Source organism: Amphiura filiformis, chromosome 4 (genome assembly GCF_039555335.1).
Source record: "Amphiura filiformis chromosome 4, Afil_fr2py, whole genome shotgun sequence".
NCBI classification, from domain to species: Eukaryota; Metazoa; Echinodermata; class Ophiuroidea; order Amphilepidida; family Amphiuridae; genus Amphiura; species Amphiura filiformis.
The window spans coordinates 3,500,006-3,520,185 of NC_092631.1; the positions used below are offsets into that span (position 1 = coordinate 3,500,006).

General features: G+C 38.6%; 1 protein-coding gene across 1 annotated transcript in view; it reads right to left on the bottom strand.

Moving 5' to 3' along the window:
* LOC140149629 (GATOR2 complex protein MIOS-like) overlaps nt 1–20,180 on the bottom strand; it is a 59,999-nt gene that overhangs the window by 22,874 nt on the left and 16,945 nt on the right. Inside the window, exons 15-19 of the mRNA XM_072171709.1 lie at nt 19,997–20,106; nt 18,793–18,965; nt 17,760–17,945; nt 16,203–16,336; nt 15,414–15,585 (exon numbers count right to left, since the gene is read on the bottom strand). Coding sequence (XP_072027810.1) covers nt 15,414–15,585; nt 16,203–16,336; nt 17,760–17,945; nt 18,793–18,965; nt 19,997–20,106 — 775 coding nt within the window. The remainder of the gene's footprint in view (nt 1–15,413; nt 15,586–16,202; nt 16,337–17,759; nt 17,946–18,792; nt 18,966–19,996; nt 20,107–20,180) is intronic.

The window sequence follows — 20,180 nt, forward strand, 5'->3', positions numbered from 1 at the left end:
AAGAAGGAATCGACAAAAAAGAAGCGTTCTAACAAAACTCGCTTGTTCCGGCAGACACGATAACTGCTCTCTTTGGATGCTCACTCAAGCTTACGTAGCAGTTCCCAAAACCATTAGAAGACAGGTCAAATGGCTGTCTACCTTCTATTGCAAAGATGAAGATGATTTCGTCACCATCATGAAGGAGAACAAAGTAGTTCCCAAAGAAAAGAGGGAGGCATTGAATGAAAAACTAGAAAAAAATCAATATTCAAAATTAAATCTATTTCTACATCCACCCAGAGGATTTGAGTACAGATAAAAAAAAAAAAAAAATGCTTGCTGACGTGATTTTGCAATCTTAGCCGTAAGATAAAGAAAATCATGACTGAAATTGAAGATATAGTTAACGAGGCGATGACCGTGGACGTTTTGCCCACCATAGGCGGAATGTCTACCTTAGACGGCACGGCTACACGGGAGGAACCTGTGAGGAAGTTTGGTAAACGGAACAGCTGCGGGGAGCGGTTGATAGGCGTAGCAGAGGCAGGAAAAAGCAAAGAGTATTTGGGAAAGAGCATAACCTCCGCTGAGATCGATGAGGCTTGATCAAAAGAGCCTGATGAGACTCTCACGCCAGATCTGAGGCTCACATGGGTGGGATAGTAACCAGGTCAATGAAAAAGCACTTCGTTATCGCACGTAAATTTGGTCGGACTCTTCCTTCCAAAAAATTTAGCGATTACCGATCGCGATGCTCTGGAAGAGTCTCTGAACGAAGGACCCTTTATTGATTTAGCTTTAAACAAATGGACCTGTGGGCTGTATCATAGTTTTGGACATATGCTAGCTCCGTTGGAGGCTATTCTGTTAACTAGCAACGGTGTTAAAAAAGTTGACTTTCCACCAGAAGCGAAGTGCACAGTAGACAACTCCCCAAGTATTGATGTGATTGATTGAGATCCTGGAAACAAAAAAAATCAAGAGGAAGTATTTATTCCTCTTGAATTTTTTTTTTGGTTGATTCCCATGGTACTTGAGCAAATTTGCTCAGGTGCTGCTCAGGTGCTGCTCAGGTGCTGCTCAGATACTTGAGCAAATTTGCTCAGGTGCTGCTCAGATACTTGAGCAAATTTGCTCAGGTGCTGCTCAGGTGCTGCTCAGATACTTCTCAGATACTTGAGCAAATTTGCTCAGGTGCTGCTCAGGTGCTGCTCAGATACTTCTCAGATACTTGAGCAAATTTGCTCAGGTGCTGCTCAGGTGCTGCTCAGATTTTTTTCTAATAATAAAAGATGAGTGATCAAGAAACCAAATCAGTAAACGTTCCGTCCAAGGTGGAAGTGTCAACAGCGACAGCCACATCTGCGAAGCCGGCAAAGGTGATAGCAAAAGTGAGTCAAGCAAAAGTCAAAGACCCAAAGAGGGTTGCCGCTGGAAAGGCATTAGCCGTAAAAACAGAGAAAAATTAGCAAAATTAAAAGCCTATGAAGCAGCGGAAACAACACGGGAGAACCCGGCCACCATAGACGAAACGTCATGTACACAAAAAGAAAAATCAACCGTGTCAAACTGGTTGTCAAGTCCAGTTCTTGTTGGAGGAGCGGTCGTCGCCGTTGGAGGATAGTGGCATATGGGTATTCTACCTAAACAGTGCGACTAAAAGCCCACCCACCGTGACCACAGCGGTCAACCATCAACCAAAAGTCGATCCTTTCGATGATTTTTAGTTACAATAAAGAAGATGGCAGAAACCAATCCAAACGTAAAAATGATCGTAAACGGCGCGTATCACGCAACAACGATAAGCCGCGGTATATGGGCTAACTCGTTCGTTATGAAAAAGATACTAAAAATGAAGCCGGCTAATCTCTCGCAGCTTGATGCGGAGGATATTGGAAAGTTGACTTTGAGCGTCTTTTTCGCCACGATGCTCAGAGATTGGCTCGTGAATCAAGGAATTCTTCCGGATCAAATTATGGCTTAGTCCAAGGAAAACATTCTGTCAAGGTAGGTATATTAAAAACCCTCTTAACACTATTTGTGCTAAGAGGGTTTTTTTTTTAATTAATAATAAAAGGATGGCACTTTTGAAAATTGAAGATCTAGAGTTGAACAAAGATTACAAAGTTACCAAGATCGATGTTGAAACCGGAATGCACTTCCTCGCCAATGGTGACCGATTAAAGGTAGATCCTCTTATTTGGGCGATATTCCTGATGTAGAGGATGAAATTTGTTGTTATAATTGGTTGGCTCTATACATCGTAGCCGCATGCCGTCAGAAGTAAAAGAAGAGCCCGCTGTTTTATTTTTCCATACGGGAAAAAGAGACGTCTTTTTGAAATATAAAACCGAACAATGTATGAATTGGTACGACTATTTTATGGCTTATTAGTGATTTTTTCAACCACTTCCTGAAATTATAACGCGACTGCAAAACATTCATTTTTTAATTTTAAAATAAAGAGAAAATGGCGGAGTTCTTATTTTTGATTGGTGGAGCGTGGCTAACGCTGTTGCATTTTCAGGGAGCAATTTTCTGATCAACTATTTCACTACTTCAAAAGAAAGCAAAAGACACAATCTCGCTCTTGAAAAACTTCAGCACGACCGAGATTCTTGGAGTCAAGAGCGTCTTTCAAGAATAGATTACATCAACGATCAATTAAAAAAAACAGGGTCACGCGGAGAGAACCTTTTCGGACGTTGATGACGCAATAAGTCAGTATTATAATTTAACGGGAATTTTGATGGATTCTTTTCCACCCGAACCACATCTTTATGATGGAGAGTATCTCGACGAAGATCAAACAAAAGCGATCCAGAACGGGGAATTAGCTTTGCTCGGACTGGGATTGCTCGGAAGCGGTGTGGTTGCTATCAAATACTTTAGATAAAAGTATTTGGGTGGGAGCTGAACCTCTAATCTCTGGAAAATCATCGAGAGTTACGGGATAATTTCTTCGTTTGAGTAAATAAAAAAGAGTGTAGTGAATATTAAAATTATTTCTCTTGGGTTTATTTTGTAAATAAATTTTTAGTATATTATCAAGATCGCATAACAAATTAATGTGATCGTGACAAAAATCAACGGGAAAATTACCCGTAATTTCGTAGTAAATCTTGTGAACGGCTTTTGGGTCTGATCTAAAGACTTTTAACAAGTCTTTTTTACTCAGGGACTCGAACATTTTTTATTTTTTTAAATTTTTAACAAACTCGTCGATCAAAATCTCAGAAGTACTCGTAACATTTTTACTGTATTTTGAGTTACAATTTGGTATGCTTTGCACTAGCGCGGGTACTTTAAACAACTGATTAAATTCAGTACCGTATAGACAAATCGGTTTTTTGTTCTGTTTTCGAAGGCAAGTTTTCTTTTTACACAATTTGCAAAAACAGCGCTTGTATTTACTCGTACACTTCATTTTTGTAACAAACTCGTCGATCAAAATCTCAGAAGTACTCGTAACATTTCCTAGATAGATTTCGATGTATTCTTCAAACTGGTAGGTCTTGGTTTCGCAGTATTTTTTCGGTTGTTGAATTTGGTCGATGTTAACTCGGGGTGAGTTCTCGTTAAGAGACGCGCGTCATTTTCTAAACCACAATCATAACACACATCGTCTACTATATATTCTGAGTTACAATTTTTACATTTTGGCGGAACTCTTTGCTCCACTCGTGCGGGTTCTTTAAACAACCGATTAAATTCGGTACCGTATAGGTTGCAAATCGGTTTTTGTTCTGTTTTCGGAGGCGAGTTTTCTTTTTACACAATTTGCAAAAACAACGCTTATATTTACTCGTACACTTCATTTTTTATCAATAAAAAATCCCTTTAGACTGAATGTCTAAAGGGATTTTTGTTGGTTATGGTAGACTGTACGACTAGTCTGAGTCTTCATCATATTCCAACTCTTTTACTACAAGGTCAAAACTGTGGTACATATTCCGGTTGTTTTGCTTTCTTTTTTTTTTTGCCCGTGGGTTTAACAAAAGCTATTGATTTACCAAGTCCAAGTCCAAGTTCTCTAGCCTTTTTGTTAGGGTAGAACAACTCCAAACTCGAGTGTTATCACTGAGAGTGATAACTCGGATTTTCCAACCCTGGTTTCCATGATCTCAAAATTGGTAATTTTGTAAATTTCACCTTCTTCTAGTTCAACCCATTTCAAAATTGAGGATCCTTTTTGCTCTTCTAACAAGTGTTCAAATTCAATATTGAGTATGCTTGATTGTTTTGCCATTTTGTTTGTTTTTTATTAGCCGGGATTTTCTTAAACTGTTTTTATTTTTAAATCGAGGCTAAAAATAAAAGATGGTTGAAACTAAAATGTCTAAGGTTTACTACAGTCCGAGAGGGTATTGGAAGGGTGTTTCTGCGATAGACAAGCTGGCGAAAGAGGTTGGAGTGACGGAAAAAAAAGCTAGAAATTTTTTGGAAAAGCAGACTCAGTGGCAAATTTACCTACCACCTCCAAGTACATTCCCAGAGCAAAATTTAACGTAAGTGTACCTAATAAAGTTCATCAAGCCGATTTGTTGTTTCTCCTCACGACAGACCGAGTAAAGGAAAAAAGCTTTACAAGTACGCGTTGACTGTGGTGGATGTCGCGAGCAGATACAAGGAAGCTGAGCCTATGAGCTTGAAGGAATCTGGGGAGGTGGCTAAGGCATTTGAAAAAATTTACTCTCGAAGTTTTAAAGTGGCGAAGCTTCTGCAGGTCGATCCTGGAAGAGAATTCATGGGCAAAGTGAGCGAAGTGATGAAAAAGCACAAGGTCGATATCAGAAGAGGGTTGCCTGGTCAACATAGAGCTCAGGCAATTGTTGAAAGATTCAACAGAACTTTGGCTGAAAGACTGTTTGGTCATCAGTACTGCTTGAGGAAATACTGATGGAAGCTCGTGGTCAGAAAAATGTGAGGTCTACCGAGTGGGTGGGTAGGCTTCGGATGTGATCAGAGCTTTGAACAGCGAAGAGACTCGGCTGATAGGAATGAAACCGGTTGATGCTATCAAGAAGAAAAAGATTGAAACGTTGCCTTCAGCTCCACAAAAGTTGAAAAATGAGATTGAAATTCCAGATAACGTGAGATTGAGATATCTTTACGCTCCCGGAGAGTTGGAGGGAGGTGAGAGAAAGACGCACGCGTAACCGATCCCATTTGGTCTCTGGAAACTTACACGGTTGATAGTATCGTGAGGACACCGGGTAATCCAATTTTGTACTATTTGTCGAAGGAGCACCAAAAAGAGCGTTTGTTAAACAGGAGCTTATGATAGTACCCAAGGGTACACAGTTGCCACCCGACAGAGTTTTGAAGTAAACTTTCTTATTCAAGTTTTACGGCGTAGTGCCCAATCGCGTACGTGTGTATTCCGTCTTCGCGTATGACTCTTTTGTCATCGTTGGCATCTAACGCGATTTTGTTGACGGTCTCAACGTAGATATCGTGACTGTAACTTCTAATCACATTCATCTTTCTCTTCTGAGGTTTTCTGTCCATAACGCATTGCTTGTAGTTGTTGAAGGTAATCTTTCTTTCGACGACCGCTTTTTTGATGCCTTTGCACTTCTTTTCTTCGTTTCCCTCGTGCATTCTAAAAGAGTACAACTTTGCTCTCAGTCCAACGAATTCAGCGATTTGCTTTCCACCAGCTTCGTCTTTGAACATGCCGGGAACTTTCTTGTTCTTTCCTGTCGGAATTCCCGACGGATGATCGGTCGGGTAGTTCGAAGTGTCGAAGTAACGGTCCACGTCTGGAGCGATGTCCTCGTAGAAATCTTCGGTCTCGATTTCATAAAGTAGCGAGTCGGTATCTGTCATACAAAGCTTCGCCTTGCTTCCGTACTTTTTCTTGATGTAATTATAGTGAAAGTCGTACATCTTCGTCTTCGAGATATCCAGGATGCTCGCTCCGAGATATATCGGCTTGTTAAAGTACAGCGAGGTCTTCTTCATGTGAACTGCTACGAGGTTTTCGTCAAAACCGGTAGATCGATCGTAGGTAGGTTTTGCGGTTAACTTACGAGCTTCATCTTGGGTGGTCACGAGATGAATGTCCACTCTGTTTCGAATGTTTTCCATCGTTTTTCCAAAGACCGCGTTGTTCATCAACTTGAATTGATCCTTCTCAAAATCCGTCAGTAGCTTTTGTTGAAGACTGGTATTCTTCTCGATGTACGATTTCATGAAGGCTTTTTCTCGGTATTTTACCCCTCTGTGAACCTTAGTCAGTTTGAGTCCGAGCTCCAAGCACTGCTTCAGAGCTACGTGGTGGATGACGTACTTTTTCTTGTCGTTTAGATTCGGAATTAGCTTTTCCACTTTGTTCACGATCATTCTTTCCGGAGCTAGAGGAAGCTCGTTGTGAAGGTCGTGAAGCTCTTTAGGATATTCCAGATCCACTTCGAGGGTGCACGGGATTTTGCGCCAATTGTCTAGCTCTTTAGACGTCATCCACTCAAAGCCACCGACCGGAAGCTTTTGACTCATGGCCCATCCGTAAAGGTTGTTCGCGTCGAAGTACACCAAGTACTTGGAGGGCTCGCTCGGATCGTAATCGTCACCCATGTACTTGTTGTTAGCTTTGGCGTATCTAGTGGGTATCGAAGAAACTCCTCCCTTTTTGTTCTTTTCAAAGAACAGCGTCTTGTCGTAATCGGTAAGAAGTTCCGGACGCACGCCCGTCGTTTTCAGCATGGCGTCGTAAGAAAGTCCGGGAGCCGTGTAGTACCAACAAGGATCCAGTTCGTAGTTTTTCAGACTGGTTTTTCTGAAATTTTCGAACACGTCGGCTAGAAGGAGAACGTCCGTCTTGAGATACAGATCGTGGTACTCCTTCATGGTTTTCATTCGAAGGTATTCCAGACCTTTTGAGCGTGCGGTAATCTTCGTCGGAGAGTTCCTCGTCGTTAAGCTTGGAGTAAAAACGCTTCTTTGGGAGGAAGACCGGTCTCTCGAAGTTTTTCTAGAGAGTCTACGTAATCGTAAGGGTACACCCCTTTTCTCAGAAGAAGTTGCAATTTTTCGTCTTTGAAAAATTTAGTCATTTCCGGAAAATCCAAAAGATTCTTTACGAGCGTACCCAATCCTGCGGACAGAAACTTGAAGCTATCGAGAAACCTGATCTCGTGTTTAACTTCTACCGGCTCGATGCACTTTTGGTGAGCCGGTCCTAAAGGTTCTTTCTTCGGATCGACACATCGGCTCGACCTTGTCTTTTGGTTTTAGCGGTTCTTCATAAATATGACAGACTTCGTTCGGTTTAGCCTTTATCGGTTTTCTATAAGGAACGAAGGAATTTACCGGTATTTTTTTGCTAAAGGAGATGAATCTTTCCTCGTTGTTCGGAATGCAGTCTATTTTTCCCTTGGTCTTACCGAGATTTTTGATGAAGAGGTGAGAGTCGTATCCAGCGAGATTGTGAAAGAATACCGGAAAAAACTCGGCATTCTGTGGCGAGATTGCACCGATTGTGAGCGGCTCCTCTGAATTTACCAGTAAAGTGGCAGTGATCTCTAACGGTCTTGTCCTTCTTGGTTAGAGGTTCCTTACAAATGTGACATCGCGTAGCCTTCTTGTACAGCTTTCGCTCTTGAACTGATGATCATATTTTCCATGAGTATGTAAGGATTGTTTTTTCGATTGTAAAACCTGTTGTAGATCTTTTTAACGTCTTCTTGAGCATGTTCACAAAAACTTCGCGACATCGTCTTCGGTTTCGCTTTTGCTTGGTATACCTTACAGGCTCTTGAGAGTACGGAATCATCGAAACACTTGATGTAGTAGCAAAAGCCCGAAGGTTCGTGCTTTTGGTATTTCGTCGTATTTCGAGAAACTTCAGGTTCGCAGGTTTGTATTTGATTCGTAAAGGCTTCAAAGTCCGCGTAAGCGGCGAATGGAACTCTCTGCGACTTGAAGAAGTTCTTGAAGAACTGAGTTGGAGGATCGCCGCCTCTTCAGTAGCTTTTGGCATCGTAATTCTCGAGGGCTCATTACGATGGCATAAATCTTGGTGTACCCTTAGTCGTTCTTTGCAGATGTAACCTTTGAAGCAGTTCCTGCAGTGCTCGTAATGCACGTGCATCTTAGTCGTTATCTTCCTCAAAAGGCCGCCCATGTTCTTAATCACGGTATAGTGACTGGTTTCTTCGCCTTCGGAGTTTTTTCCATTAATCATAAGCAAATCGACTTTTTGCGGTCGATCGAGGTTCTTACTAATTACTAAAGGAACAATGGCGGGACCGTACTTCGTGTCTTTGTCCGTACCCTTAGGTTTGTACAATGTTACATTTACGGAGATTGTGGGATTGTTCTTTTCAAACTTGGGAATATCCGAAATAGGAGTAGGAAAAGAGATACCATTCAAGTTGAGCTCTTTGACTTTTTTCTTAACGTTCTTGTCTACCCGATGCGGATTATCGCCAGTTGGATAGATGGCTCGAATGACACTGTACACGAAGCATCGATTGTCTTTATTTTGCATATTGATGATCGCTTTCTTGTTGGCTAAAAATTTTGGAAGCGGAATGTACGTACCTCCTTGCATCGGTTGGTACTTAGTCATGTGAATTTTTAAGAATACGATGATCTCGAATACCCAGCCGCTTCCATTGTTCGTGAATGCGGTTAGGTTCTGCAGGATTTCACCCGTCTTATCTTCGTAATAATCATCGAGATTCGTACCCGCTAGAATCTCCTCCGTGGTAGAACGAAATGTACCGGTTATGTAATCAATTTCGCCATTTTGTTGATTTACTTTTTCAAACGAACACTTGAGAGCCATGTGAATTTTTCTTTGCCTGTTGTTGTTAAAAAGACTGATGATGCTCGCCTTAACGGTCGCAAAGAATGCGTTGGGGTCGTAACCATCGCGCCCTTCGATCTTGTACACTTCAAAAAGTTGGTAAGATTAGATTCGGTTTTTTGGTTTTGAGCGGATGGCGAGGGTTTGCGGGTGGTGCCACAACGTCAAAATTGTTAGAGGAAATGATATAATTTTCCTTGAGTTTTTCATTGAGAGCATCTTTGTTCAGTCTCGAGTATCCTCGAAGGCCCGCGTCTTTTGCAATCGCGTGTAATTCTTTTACGGTGTACTCTCCTCTTTCCCGTCTTTCTTCATTTTTTGCTTCATCGATCGCCTTGTAATCCGGAGGAGGTTTGCTGATTAAATTTCTCAAATCATCTTTTTTAGTCTGGAGTATCCTCGATATCCATTATTTCTAGCGTAGTTCTTGCGAAATTGCTTCAGCGGTTAGAAGCAATTGAGCGGCCGGCATTCTAGCTTTATTCTTTATTATATTCTTTTAAACCAAAATATTTATTTTTCTAAATTGATTTTTTTTTGCTTTCTTTTTAGCATAATATTTTTAGAAGCCTTTATATATGATTCTTTGTGTCTCAAATATAGCTCTTTCTAATATTTAACTGGATTACACAGTCCAAGTTCAGTACACAAAATTCCATCATATCGATTAATTATCGTAGAATAACCAAAAAATTTGTCTGGATTTTTCTTATGACTAAGCTGAATCCACTGATCCTTGTAAAATACAAACAAATACTTGTTTTCAACTTTTGACTCGAGAGTAATTTCTTTTTTCGATATTGCGATAATTTTAAACGATTCCATTTTTTTTATTATAAGATTTTTTTATTATATCAAAATTTTCTTAAATTATTTTTTAAATTAGGGAAAAAAAAAAAATCTAAAAATAGTGCGTGCCCTCTCCCAGCTGGTATTAACTAGTAAAAAATAACAGCGCCATCTCTGTTTAGCATTTCCACATTCCAATCCGACACAAACATTTCAAACAGTATCAAAAAAAAAAAAAAATTTTTTCAAAAAATTATGTCGGATCGGAATGTGTATGCCTGATCGGAATGTGTGATACCTTTAGGTATGTTGCCCAATTTGTATCAAAAAATCTGGCAACTGGATAAAATCAACAACAAAAAATTCCCTGCAAAAATATCCTAATGTGTGTAAATAGGGTTGATCAGGCAACATGCTAACAAAGGAATGTGCGTTATTAAGTTTGAACTCCACAAAATGCCTTGGGCTAGGTTTCCGCCTGGTTAGACATATCAAATTAATTCTTCCCGCAACCGCTTTGTCTTACTGCATGTTATTGTGTGGGTAACAGACAATGGATCTGCGGGTTATGTCTCCTGCTAAGCTTAAACATAAATAAAAAAAAAAAAATAACTGTGTGAGAAAATTTTGAAGTGTAATAATTTTTTGTGTCATGTATTGTACTTGACTGTAAAATTAACTGATTGAAAAAAAAATTGTTTCTAGCATAAAATTGATTTTTTTTACCGTTTTTTGAGGGTTTATTGTGTATATCAAGTTAACAAGAGTTTCCAGTCACAGTATTGAATAGAAAGTCTGTTGTACTTTTATTGTACTGATTTGAAAAAAATTGTTTCCAGCATAAAATTGATTTTTTTTCTCATTTCTCTGAGTGTATATTGTATTGAATATTGAAAGGGGTTAGAGGCGGATAAAATATAATCAAGTATGGAAAAGGTTACCCTGTTTTTATCAAATATGGCTGCCGCATCAAAGGTGTCAAAGTGCAAAGCGAATAGAGTTAGCACGGAAGATAAATCAGCAAGTAAGCTAATTCAAAAGCGAAAACTTCAAAAACAAAGGATAAAAAAGTTAATAAAAGAGCTTACAACAACTGAAACTGAAATAGAGTTGGCTGAATCGGATATTCGACAAATAGAAGAGAATGTAAACAATGGTTCAGATGGTGAGGAGGACTAATAAGGAACTAAATTCACTCTCTACCATGTAAATAGACTAGTACTATGCTTTGTACATAGCAGTTTTTAACCCCAAAAAAATCCTTCCATGGTAACACACCATGGCGGGGTTTTCTTTATGAAAATGAGTAGCTTGTAAGCAAATGCCGATTAGATTAACCTCTGTAACCTTTTGTCTAAGGCTGGTTGTTTGTGTTACACCATTAGTACTGGCAAGTGGGTCTGTGTTATGTATCATGTGCAAAGAAAAGGACATGCTTTATAAAACTGTTCAAGCGTTGATCAGTGTTATTTAATATTCTGCGATATTTTGACAATTTTGTAACAAATCAAAGGTATTTTCTGTATGGATATATTTAGCATGTTTAGCAGACAAGTTTTTGGTAAAAACTGGAAGACTCGTCCAAAGGAGATTTTTATATGTGGAATGGTACTAGTCTCGGAAACCTGTTTGTTGCTGTCAGCGGTTACAACGGAAACAAAGTAAGAATTCAGGCAATCAACCTTTTGATGTGTTACATTGGGTGGTATAAGGATAGATACAGGATGAGATTGTGTTTAAGACCACCTTGGATTTTTCCTGAAAGGACAGAGGAGTTTGAGGTTTTGAAAAAGACTCTTGAGTTTGTTACGAGCGAACCACCGATTGAAAAAAAAAAAAAGATATGACTATGTTAAAAAATTATCAAGACAAATTTGGTCTTGTGGATAATTTTTGTGAAATAATATATTAAAAGTAAAAATTGATTTTGATGAAGAGGTTAAAAAAAATGCATGGGTAATTTTTTTTCCCTGCATTTTTTTTTTTTTGGATAAGTTAAAATACAGGGGGGAATTTTTTTGTGTAATTTGGATTGGGGTGAATTAAAAATACAAGGATGTTTTTCTGTGTAATCCTGTGTACACAGCATTTCTGTGTAATCCTGTGTAAATTGTTTTTCTGTGTAATCCTGTGTACACAGCATTTCTGTGTAATCCTGTGTAAATTGTTTTTCTGTGTAATCCTGTGTAAATTGTTTTTCTGTGTAATCCTGTGTAAATTGTTTTCTGTGTAATCCTGTGTAAATTGTTTTTCTGTGTAATCCTGTGTAAATTGTTTTTCTGTGTAATCCTGTGTAAATTGTTTTTCTGTGTAATCCTGTGTAAATTGTTTTTCTGTGTAATCCTGTGTAAATTGTTTTTCTGTGTAATCCTGTGTAAATTGTTTTTCTGTGTAATCCTGTGTAAATTGTTTTTCTGTGTAATCCTGTGTAAATTGTTTTTCTGTGTAATCCTGTGTTGTTATTTTTGAACACTTTACAGGGAAGAATACAGGGAAGCTTAGGGTAAAATAATGCAGGGTAATTACAGGGTAAAAAAGGTTTTTTGTGTATTTTTTGTGATAAGTAATTTTTTTTTGACTTTTACAGGGTAAAACACAGAAAGAGTTCCAGGATGCCTAATTAATAACTACTCGTTAGCATGGGGCAATTCTGAGTAACTTCCCTTTGGGTATAATCTCTTTTGGGTCGTATCTCTTAACTGGGATATTCAATTTGAAACCCATATACCCCCTTTGGAAGACATGACCTTAATCTCCCACACAGGGGGTGTTGATTTCAAACGGAGTCTCAATTTCAGGTAACCCCATTTGAAATTCACACTCCCTGTGTGGAAGATTAAGGTCATGTCTTCCATAGGGGGTGTAAGGATTTTGGTGTGGAATAGCCATCAACTGCAGCTACTCCACAAGATTAGGATTAAGTTGTAAGGTTATGATTATGATTAGGTTTTAGAGATTAGGGTTAGGATTATGATTAAGTGCTGACCAATATTCCAAAGTGGCTCCACACATTGTTTCCTTGAGTTATAATTATTGTTACAAGTTAATTCAAACTTTACAAAATGCCAGTTCAGAATGGAAAGAGATGCATCATCCATTTGTAATGACCACAGTCCATTTGGCTTTCTCGAGACGATAGCGTCTGTGTGTGACACACGCACGATCAAAGGTTGTGCATCTTCAGCATGCGATGTTGCGCAAAGTGACTGCGCCCTACAAATACACTGTCTTTGACTACGCCTGTATCTCACATGGATGCTACTGTCTCGAGAAAGCCAAATGGACTATAGTAATAGTACATGCCTGTTATTTGGTAGTAGTCAAGCATATGTTTTAGTGCTAGTTGGTCATAAAATCAAATCAACAAAATTGAACTCAATTAAATTCAAACTCAAAATCAAAATCAAGAAAAAGCAGAGAATAAAGTGCATTGTGCCCCACTCAGAAAACATAGACAAGTGAAGGGATACTAGATTTCTGGGATTTATGTGAGGCTTTCTTGAAATTAAATCATATTCTGTGTTGATATTTGACTATTTGGATTTAGACAAATCATTTGGTTTTTCCCCTTCTCCCAATTATAGCAATGAATTAACACTATCTTTTTCATCACCATCATTACAAGAAGAAGAAGAATAAATGTGTGTGTAGTTTGTAGGATAAGAAAAAACATATGCCTACAGTGAAGGCAGCATAACTCAATTGAAGATGATATTGTTTTCTTTTCCAAAAGGAAGCTAAAGACACCTCTTCTAATTTTGCCCGGTAAGGTACTGATGACTTTTTCTATCATACCTTGGTGATGTAATAAGTTGTATCAAGCATAATAATTAACATTTGCGTAAGTGGTATCGTTTATTATTTAAATAAAAAACAAAAGCACCATGCCAATGTTCAAAGTACCAAAGAAAGAGCCATCGGTACCTATCAGGATACCAATAGCGCCAAAGGGCCAAATTAGACGTTGTGTCTACCCTACTAGCACAAAATGTACTTACTTCCATTTTTGTTCAACATAATTATACCATGCCTAAACTAAACCAAACCCTCTTAAATTTTAAGTATAGAAAATAACAGATGGGGATGATGCCATACAGATCAACAGGAATTCTCTAAATATCTGTGGAAATTTGATTTTTTTAAACTCATGAATATTTAAAATTATCAGGATGAATAATGAAAATTTTAACTAAAGAGCGCAAGTGCTTATTTGTGTGAGCTTCTGACACACAACTTGGTTTGTCAAATTGACATGTTTCTACTTACAATGTGGCAAAACCAAAGAGATTAGCCCCAAAGAGAACCGACTCTGCCATGTGAGTGTGTCTATCATGGAGGGCAAAATAGTGTGCCAGCAGACTACCACTACAGACCAATCACAACCAGTCAAAGTCCTCGTGTTTTGCATGCTGTGAATTCTCGCATATTCATGAGGGTCGATTGTTCTATTGTGCCGTGTCTAACAATCACACCAGCGTCACATGCCTTCTCATATACCCAATAGCGCTTTGCATGTCTTCGCGTTTACATGAAAGACCGTAAAACGCGGTACGTGCATAGCAGCTCACCTGTCACATTTCGTGGAACAATCAGCCCTCATTATCGGGTGATGCTGTGACTTTTGACTGGTTGCGATTGGTCTGTTATCTTTAGCGTCCATGAGTGTACGTCTGGATTATTTTGCCATGTGCCCGGTCAACTTTTATAGTGTGTGCTTGTTTGTGCTAATTTTCTGCATCCAATACGTTGTGCTATTAATGCCCGCTAAATAAATACTACACACACAAATCTTGTAAAGCTCAAGCTTAAAGATGCAAATTATTGTCTGATTCCGAGTTTTGCTGATAATAGCCAAAGGTCACTTTTTGGCCTCCAAGCATGACAACAAACCAATATGGCGTATTTACAATTGACCTTTTCGGTAAATCCCAGAAGCCTTTGCAATTACACCTCAGATGTCGTCATTTGACGTCAATACGCGTCACACCGATGCGCACATAATTTAGCGAACATAGTTACTGCACATTGCATGTCAGCGTGATGTCAAATGACAACATCTCAGGTGTACTCGCAAAGGCTTATGGGATTTACCGAAAAGGTCAATAGCATTACGCATGGGACAATTCTGAGTTGCTACTCTTTGGGTCTAATCTCTTCAAACACCAAATGACCAAAATGCATTTAATTACCGATACACATGCCGTTCCACCGAGAGCACTTTTTATGGATACATCGTATGCATAGTGGTATGCAACTGAGTAAAACCCTACTCACAGCAGGTTTGATTTTATCATGCTGTGTCAAAAATAACGGTATAGGCAGTTCTACTAAGCTGGATAACAGGTTAGTCATCCATGTCCCAACATTGTATGTGTGCTCAGTAGAAACATGCTAATAATGGGCTATTCCATTTAAAATCCACACTACCCCTGTGAAAGATTTTGGAAATATTTTCCACAGGGGGAGTATGAATTTCAAATGGAATGAACACATTAGCAGCTCCATTTGAAACTCACCCTCCCACATGTGGAAGATTCAGGTTAAATCTTTCTCAGAAGGTGTATGAAATTCAAATGGAGCTGCTTAAAATGGTCATTCCCTTTGAAATTTATTTCCAAAATCTTCCACAGGGGTATTGTGGATTTTAAATGGAACAGCCCAATAGTCTTGACAAAAGGCAATTTTTCAATCTGATAATCCATGTGGCATCACTATAAATAAAAAAAATAAAATAAAATAATAATTAAGGGAAGAAAGAAAACTAGTACTTATGTGTTGGGTTATCGAAGCATGCTCTGCTATCAAAATAAAAGAGCACGCTTGCTACCTTGTTTACTTTTTGTCGAGACGGCCCCCTGAATTGAGCCAAATGTCTCGAGTGTGTGTTGGCTAGTACGCAAGGCGAGATTGGTGTCTGACAGAAGTTACAGTTGACAAAGATTTGCTGCGGCGTAGGGACCTTGGCTGTTCCTTGGTGGTAGAGGACATCAAAACGAGCTCTGTTAAAAAGAAGAGCGGAGACACCGTTTTATCAAAGGTGTTAAAAATAAGTGAGTATTATTGTACTTTGGAACATAGTGCATCGTGGGTAAAATCTGATGGGATATCGCGATGAGATTCACACAGTATTTCAAAGAGTCTTACTGTCTCCACCAGAACTTTCATAATAATAAAGGTCATTTGAACATACCTAAGAAATGCCAGTGTAGTAAATGATAAACAATTTCACCAGAATTTCTGATCATTCTCACAGCTGTCTCAGGCCTTGCCGTCTAGATTTTAAAGGAGAGTGCTTAATCACTCGCTAAAATGATGCTAGGCGAGTGGTCAAATTTTCACAAATACCGGTATCACTATGTGAAATTTGCGACTTTCTCGGCTTGGAGGGGGCACAGAATCGATTAAATACTGAATTGGCTGATTCGATGTCTGATTTTAGAAGTGACATTTATTGTCTATGGCGAGTGGAAAATCACTCACTAGAAATCTAGTTTGGGTAAGCAGTGGCGAGAGAGAGTGACTTCCTTTTGTACCTCAAACAAGAACACTAGATTGCTGGTGAAATCTTCTGCTATTATTATTGAAACACATAAATGCAATTTCACAATATGTTTACCTTTGATGCCATAATGTCCATGTGTCTAACAGACTCCTATAGCTTTCTATCCAGTGTGTAACCCTTTGGTCTTTACATAATTCTGATGGAAGACACTGTACTGCAACAAGACTGGCTGTCTGCACATCTGCTGTCTAATAAAGCAACACAAAATTGAACATCAATAAATATTGAATGTCACTCTAGTTGCGCACAATCATATGCAATGACATATGTGACCATCCAGCCCTGAAGTCGCCAATCATCATTTTTGAGATATTCAACCAAAATATTCTACTTGAAATTAGCTTTAAAATGATGTATATCATGTACTTGACATTTAAGTAGTGAAAATCAATAAAACAGTCAATAAATCCTTTGTTTCCTATTGTTTATTGTTAAGTTCAATGGAGCATATCTCAATAGTGGCACTGGCGACATCCGGGCTCAGTTGTGGTGGATGGTCACATATCGTAGTCTGCGTCACATACTGTCGTATTTCAAAACCATATGCCAGTTTTATTAACATTGTTGTATTTCATATTGTTGTTTTATATTTCAGCATGCTGCTTTTTTATGAATGGAAATGATATTGTAATTGTGAAAATACATCAAAATGAATTCATAAAGTTAACTTTACGGTGTATCTCATCAAAAGTAGATGACGGTATAATTCGGGTATACCCTGCGCATTCTGTGTTTTAGGGTTAGGGTTAGGTTAGGGTTATAATTAGGGTGGGTTAGGATTAGGGTTATAATTGGGTTGGGTAAGTATTAGGGTTAGGGTTATACTTGTGCGTAGGGTATTATTCCACAATAACAATCACACAAGGCAGCCTTTTGAGATACGTGTACGACAGTAATGTGAAGCAAAAGACAATAATATGAACTGTACAAATCAAGTTACCGCATTGTCTCATAAATGCCCCGGGGTTGTGCAACTTTTCGAGAGGGGCATTAATTTTTCAGAGGCAAATTTTCAGTGAAAACAGCTTAACAAATCGAGGCGAAAATCGAAAGTATGATCCACTTCCGTTCGGCAAACAACTGGATGGTATTTCGAGTTAGAATAGGTTTTGTCCATGCAACTTAGCGATCGTGATAGCCAGTACTGATGCCCGTTTTAAGCTTACTGAATACTCATGATACGGCATGGAAATTTTTGCTAAAATCTGTCACTTTCTTATTAAAAAATCACAAGGGTTGCATTTATTAGAGGGGAGCATTTATTGGGCTATTCCATTTAAAACCCACACTACCCTTGTGGAAGATTTAGCTAAAGTCTCCCACAGAGGGAGTATGAGTTTTGAATGCAACAGACAATTCGGTAACTTCTATTTGAATTATGCACTCCAGATGTGGAAGATAAGTAAAGACTTTTAAAATACAGAGAGAGTGTGGGTTACAAAATGATTAACACTGACCAATTACATTTGAAAAACATACTCCCCCTGTGGAAGATATTTCCAAAATCTTCCACAGGGGGAGTGTGAATTTCAACTGGAATAGCCCATTATGATGAGACCAAATATATTGAGTTGCTTTTAAAAAAAATTAAATAATTTCTGATAAACTTACCATATCAACGTAAGCTTGTAGAAGTGTGACACCATCCTTTGTGAGTCCTGATAGTAGAATGCCTTGTAAGTCTCCTTCAGTAATAGCCTGGTCCATCAGTTCCTCTACATAGGCATAGATCTGCATGTCGCTTAGAAACAGACAGGCAAAGGCTATTCTGTCTTCCACACTTAGACCAGGTTCACGCTGTAAATTGAAGCAAAACATACCCATAAAATGTGTATTGTTGGACAATGAAAGACTGAAATTTCATTGTTTGAAAGCTCATTGTTTGAATTTCCCTTCTTTGTGCCATATTTATTTCCTAAAATTGTGAGATTTTTGCCAAGTATCTAGCAGTCCAGCGAGGCCCAAAATTGCTTATATCAGCGACCTTTGTCAAAGCCCCAACACACTGTGTTCTTTTTTAGTCCAAAATGTAATTTTCCATTAAACAAGTACTAGTAGATTTATAAAATTGCACAGTGCGTAAATTGTGTCATAGCCAGAGGGCAGTTCTCTGGCTTTTGTGCTTTGTAAACAAAAATATTTGCAAAATGACCTCAATTGACCCCAGATGACCTTTGACTTCACACCTGTTGACATCACACATGTCAATGTACCCAAGGGTCATTGCATCTAAGTCCCATTGAAATCCATTAAAGTATGTGGGAGAAATCAACAAAAGAAGCCACAGGTTAACATTTTTTGGCAAAAGGTTAACATTGTCTGCACACACATACCCCGGCACCCCAATTGTTTCACCCAAGGCCCAAAAATAAGAATATTTGCAGCATTAGAGTTAGGATCACGATTAAATGGTGACCACTATTCCAAAGTGGCTCCACACATTGATTCCTCAAATTATTGTTACAATTTAAAGGAAGGTGACCTGATATATTTGAAAATAGAATTCTTTGAAATTGAAGTATAACATAAAATGTCGTCCCTGTCAAGATTCATGCAAAAAAACATGTAAATGTTTTTACAATTGACCTGTATGGTCATTTGTACTGAGTGCTCCCCATGAGTAAGTGGTATCATGTATACTTACTAGTACTGCATCATAGCTGTTGTCACAGGTGGTAAGGAAACCAAACATCGCCCTCAGGTACGGGTTGGTGAGATTTTTACACAATGAGCTGCACATTTCACACCACAGAGCATTTTTCTCTTTGGTGAAACCTGATAACGCCATGGCGATAGCATTGAGACTAACATTGCCATCTGAACAAAATAAGAAGAAAGACACTAGTAGTGCTGTGGTCGAGATGATTTGTTCATGTCAACATGTCAGAATAATTAAAATCCTAATGTCGACATATGTCAACATAAATTTGGGATCGGCAGTGCGGCCGGGAGTCGTTCAAATTGGTTCACATTAATCACAAAATGAATGAAATAATTTGGTTGATATGGTGTATATTAACAGCTATGGCTGTCAGTTGGCAACATACTTATCCAAATTGTTTGAGCGATCGTTAGCAATAAAATGTCTAATAATATGATGCTCTGCAGTATGCAGTCAGCCGGAGGGTTTTGTTGCACTTCCTATAACCCAAATTGTTTCTTTTTTTGTAGACATCTCCAAATGTCAAAATATTCATTACGTTGACATAATGTCAGCATAACGCATGTCGGAATTTTTAGTCTACCTCTTGTAAAGAATTAGACTGTAGAAGCCAAGACTCCAAATAGGCCAAAAATAACATACCGTATTGTCTGTAATAAACGCTCCGCCTCTAATAACCCCCCTCCAATTTTTCAATGAAAAATTGACAAAAATGCAAACATTTCCACGCCATATCGTTTGAGTAAGCTTAAAACTTGAGTCATGTCATCTCAGTGACGATCGCTAAATTGCATGGACAAAACCTACTATGACTCAAACTTCCATCCATTTCACTGCCTAATTATTCACTAATTTCATCAGATTCTTGCTTGATGATGCACTTACGAGTGTAATTTTGTTGTATTTACCACGATTTTCCACGCTCGTAAATCCCTTGTTTCTACAGGAGCACCATCGGGAAATTTAACTCAATTTTAAAGTTTCTTTCACTGGAAATTCAAATGCCCCCCTTTTGGAAAAATGCAACACCCCGGAGCGTTTATTACAGACAATACAGTATTTTACTTCTTGAACACTTCCATCTATAAATTACCTATCTATTTTCATTTTTTTGTTCATATATCTGGCCAATCATCCCACATGGTCAAATGAAACACGACTTATTCTGTATACAGTGAGTTGGTACCTGTTTTTTGAACCTGAGCTCCTTTATGTAGTACTTCTATTGCTTGTCTTATCTTCACCCTAAACACGGCTATGGCAGCTGCTCTCTCAAAATCACCTTCACCTTCTAACCTGAATATCAAAAAAGAATTAAAATAAAATGTTTATAGCTACAATGAAAATTGATGCCACTTGTATAATATGTA